At 41.4% G+C, this 2,654-nt stretch overlaps 1 protein-coding gene across 1 annotated transcript; it reads left to right on the forward strand.

Annotated features, from left to right (window-relative positions):
* Positions 1-1,570: 1,570 nt before the first annotated feature.
* On the forward strand, positions 1,571-2,270 carry UBL4B (ubiquitin like 4B). The gene has a single exon (XM_003769746.3). It carries the CDS (start codon positions 1,691-1,693, stop codon positions 2,246-2,248), a length of 558 nt encoding a protein of 185 aa, XP_003769794.1. The 5' UTR covers positions 1,571-1,690; the 3' UTR covers positions 2,249-2,270.
* Positions 2,271-2,654: the final 384 nt, after the last annotated feature.

A 2,654-nucleotide genomic window follows, 5' to 3' on the forward strand; every position in this document is an offset into this window, starting at 1 on the left:
TATTGTTGTTGAAGTATATAATGATCTCCTGGTCCTGCTCATTTCACTCAGCATCAGTTCGTGTAAGTCTCTCCAGGCCTTTCTGAAATCATCCTGTTGGTCATTTCTTACAGAACAGTAATATTCCATAATATTCATATACCACAATTTATTCAGCCATTCTCCAACTGATGGACATCCATTCAGTTTCCAGTTTCTAGCCACTACAAAAAGGGCTGCCACAAACATTCGTGCACATACAGGTCCCTTTCCCTTCTTTATAATCTCTTTGATATAATCCCAGTAGTAACACTGCTGGATCAAAGGGTATGCACAGTTTGATAACTTTTTGAACATAGTTCCAAACTACTCTCCAGAATGGTTGGATTTGTTCACAACTCCACCAACAATGCAGGGGATGCCTATTTCTAAGGGAAGATGCAAGTAGACAGCCAAGCAGAAGATGTTTCATTGTTCTTATTCATTTATTTTAGGTCATGGGTAATATACTATATATAGTTAAGCATGTTCTCTGTCTCGAAGTGACTCCATTATGTCAAGATCATGTAATTAGGGCACAGTGAAATATAGAAAGTTCAAGGAAGGCAAGCTTTCTCCAGAAGTTCTATTTGGGTAGATCCAGAGTAATCATATCCCCTAGAAAGAAAAGCTAATGAGAGAGAGAGAGAGAGAGAGAGAGAGAGAGACAGACAGACAGACAGAGAGACAGACAAAGACAGAGACAGAGAAACAGAGAGACAAGAGAGAAATTTGGAGCTTTCACTCAATAGGGTGAATGGGTGTTAATGAAAATGGGATTTCCTAGCCTTTGATCCTGTTGAAGATCAGGCTAGTGGCTAGCAGGGATGTCTTGTGATTTTAAAAAGTCCTGTGCTAAATCTTCAGAATACAAACATATGGTATGGATCTTGCTCTGAAGATGTTTATAACCTAAGGAATGGGTGGAGGAATGGTGGTAAGGCAGGAAGTACAATGGAATTGGGTCTTAAAAGAAAAGAGAAATTTTATAGGTGAAGATTGGTCTGATAGGGAGAAAGGGACTATACAAGGCATGGGGGATCTCAGGAACAAAAGGCACAGAAAACAGAGCATTTGATTAGAACAAAATGTACATGAAGGAGGAATCGTTGGGAATAAGATGGAAAAAGATAAAATTGGAGTCAGATTGTGGAGAGGTCTTGAATTCTAAGATACAGAATCCATACTTTATTCCCTAGGCAATGGGGAGCTACTGAGGGTTTGAGGAGAGAGGTTTAATATAATTAGAGCAGTACATTATGAACATCAGTAAAAAAGAATCATTAGAAAAGCCAGATATTGGATACAAGCGAAACCATTTTAGAGGCTATTAAAATGAGCCAGGAGAGAAGAGATGGGGTTTCAGTAAGCATGAAGAGCTCTCAAGAAGATGGATTATCACAGTCCTTCCCACTTATACCCCCATCCTGTTAAGTAGCTTCTGTATGTCCATCCTTGGAACGTTGAGGCCTCTGGGGGATTGTGACACCAAAGCAGGCCAGCCAATAGCAGCCCCTCTTCTGTGGGCCCGGCCCCTAGTCTTTCAGTTGCTCTGGGATGGTTTTTTCATTTTTTTGACTGTCAGGGCCTGGGGCTGTTGGCTTACATTGCTCCAGAGTATGATGTCAACTGACCCCATCTAAGCAAGTGGTGACTGCCTCCCCAAACCACAATGTGGCTAACTGTCAAACTTCTCTTAGGCCGGAGGTGCTTACTCCAAGTCTCAGAGAACGAGAAAGTATTTATGTTAAAGCGACTAGTGTCAAAACAGCTTCATGTCCCCGAGAAACAGCAGCGTCTACTCTTCAGAGGCCAGGTCCTGGCTGACAACAAGCGCCTCTCTGATTATTGTATCGGACCCAATTCTACACTCAACGTGATCCTCCGTCCCTTGGAGAAAGCATCCCCCGAGAGGCCTTCCCAGTCTCCATCTCCATCTCCATCCCCTTCCTTGTGGCCTCAGCTTGCCCAGATTCTGAACAAACATTTTAGCCCACAGGATGCAGAGAAAGTGCTTAACCGGTTAAAAGAAGAACAGAAGAAGTGCTTGCAGCGGATGAGTGTGGATGACATTGAGCGGATCTCAAAGCTCTTATGCCCAGGGGGGAAGTTCTCAGCAGCTTCAGGCTCTAGAGTCCAGTACAAAGGAGATATGGAGCCTCAAGGAGATAGGAAATGCAATCCTGCAACCAAGGACGGCTTAAAATCAGAAAAGTCACCTGGTAAATAAACCTGACAAGTCTGAAATAATTCATGATGTGGGCATTTTTTTTTATTGTTATATTTCTGGAACTTTTCCCCAAATTCCCTTTTGTAGATATATTCTCACCTATCTTTTTGAATCACCCAGACTAGTTATTGGAAGCTGTGACTTTTTGTGAGGTCCTTAATGCATGTCTGCCTGTTTCTCCTTTTGGTAAAGTATTATCTCTTCCCTATGGGGGCCCCCCAAAAGGGAAGAAAATTTGGAAGAACATTTACACATTTCTTTTAAGTTTCTCAGAGTTATAGACCCTGGATCTTAATGTTATTTAAATTTTTTTTTATTTTTAACTTTCACTAAAACCCTTTTTTTAAGTTCAAAATTTTTTCAATTCCTCAGGTTAGGACTATTATAAGCCCTTTTACAGTTGAGG

The sequence above is a fragment of the Sarcophilus harrisii genome, chromosome 4, assembly GCF_902635505.1.
Source record: "Sarcophilus harrisii chromosome 4, mSarHar1.11, whole genome shotgun sequence".
NCBI lineage: Eukaryota > Metazoa > Chordata > Mammalia > Dasyuromorphia > Dasyuridae > Sarcophilus > Sarcophilus harrisii.

What these genes read in the sequence shown, in the direction of transcription:
- UBL4B (XM_003769746.3), top strand. Translation starts at nt 1,691, where the DNA reads ATGTGGCTAACTGTCAAACTTCTCTTAGGCCGGAGGTGCTTACTCCAA.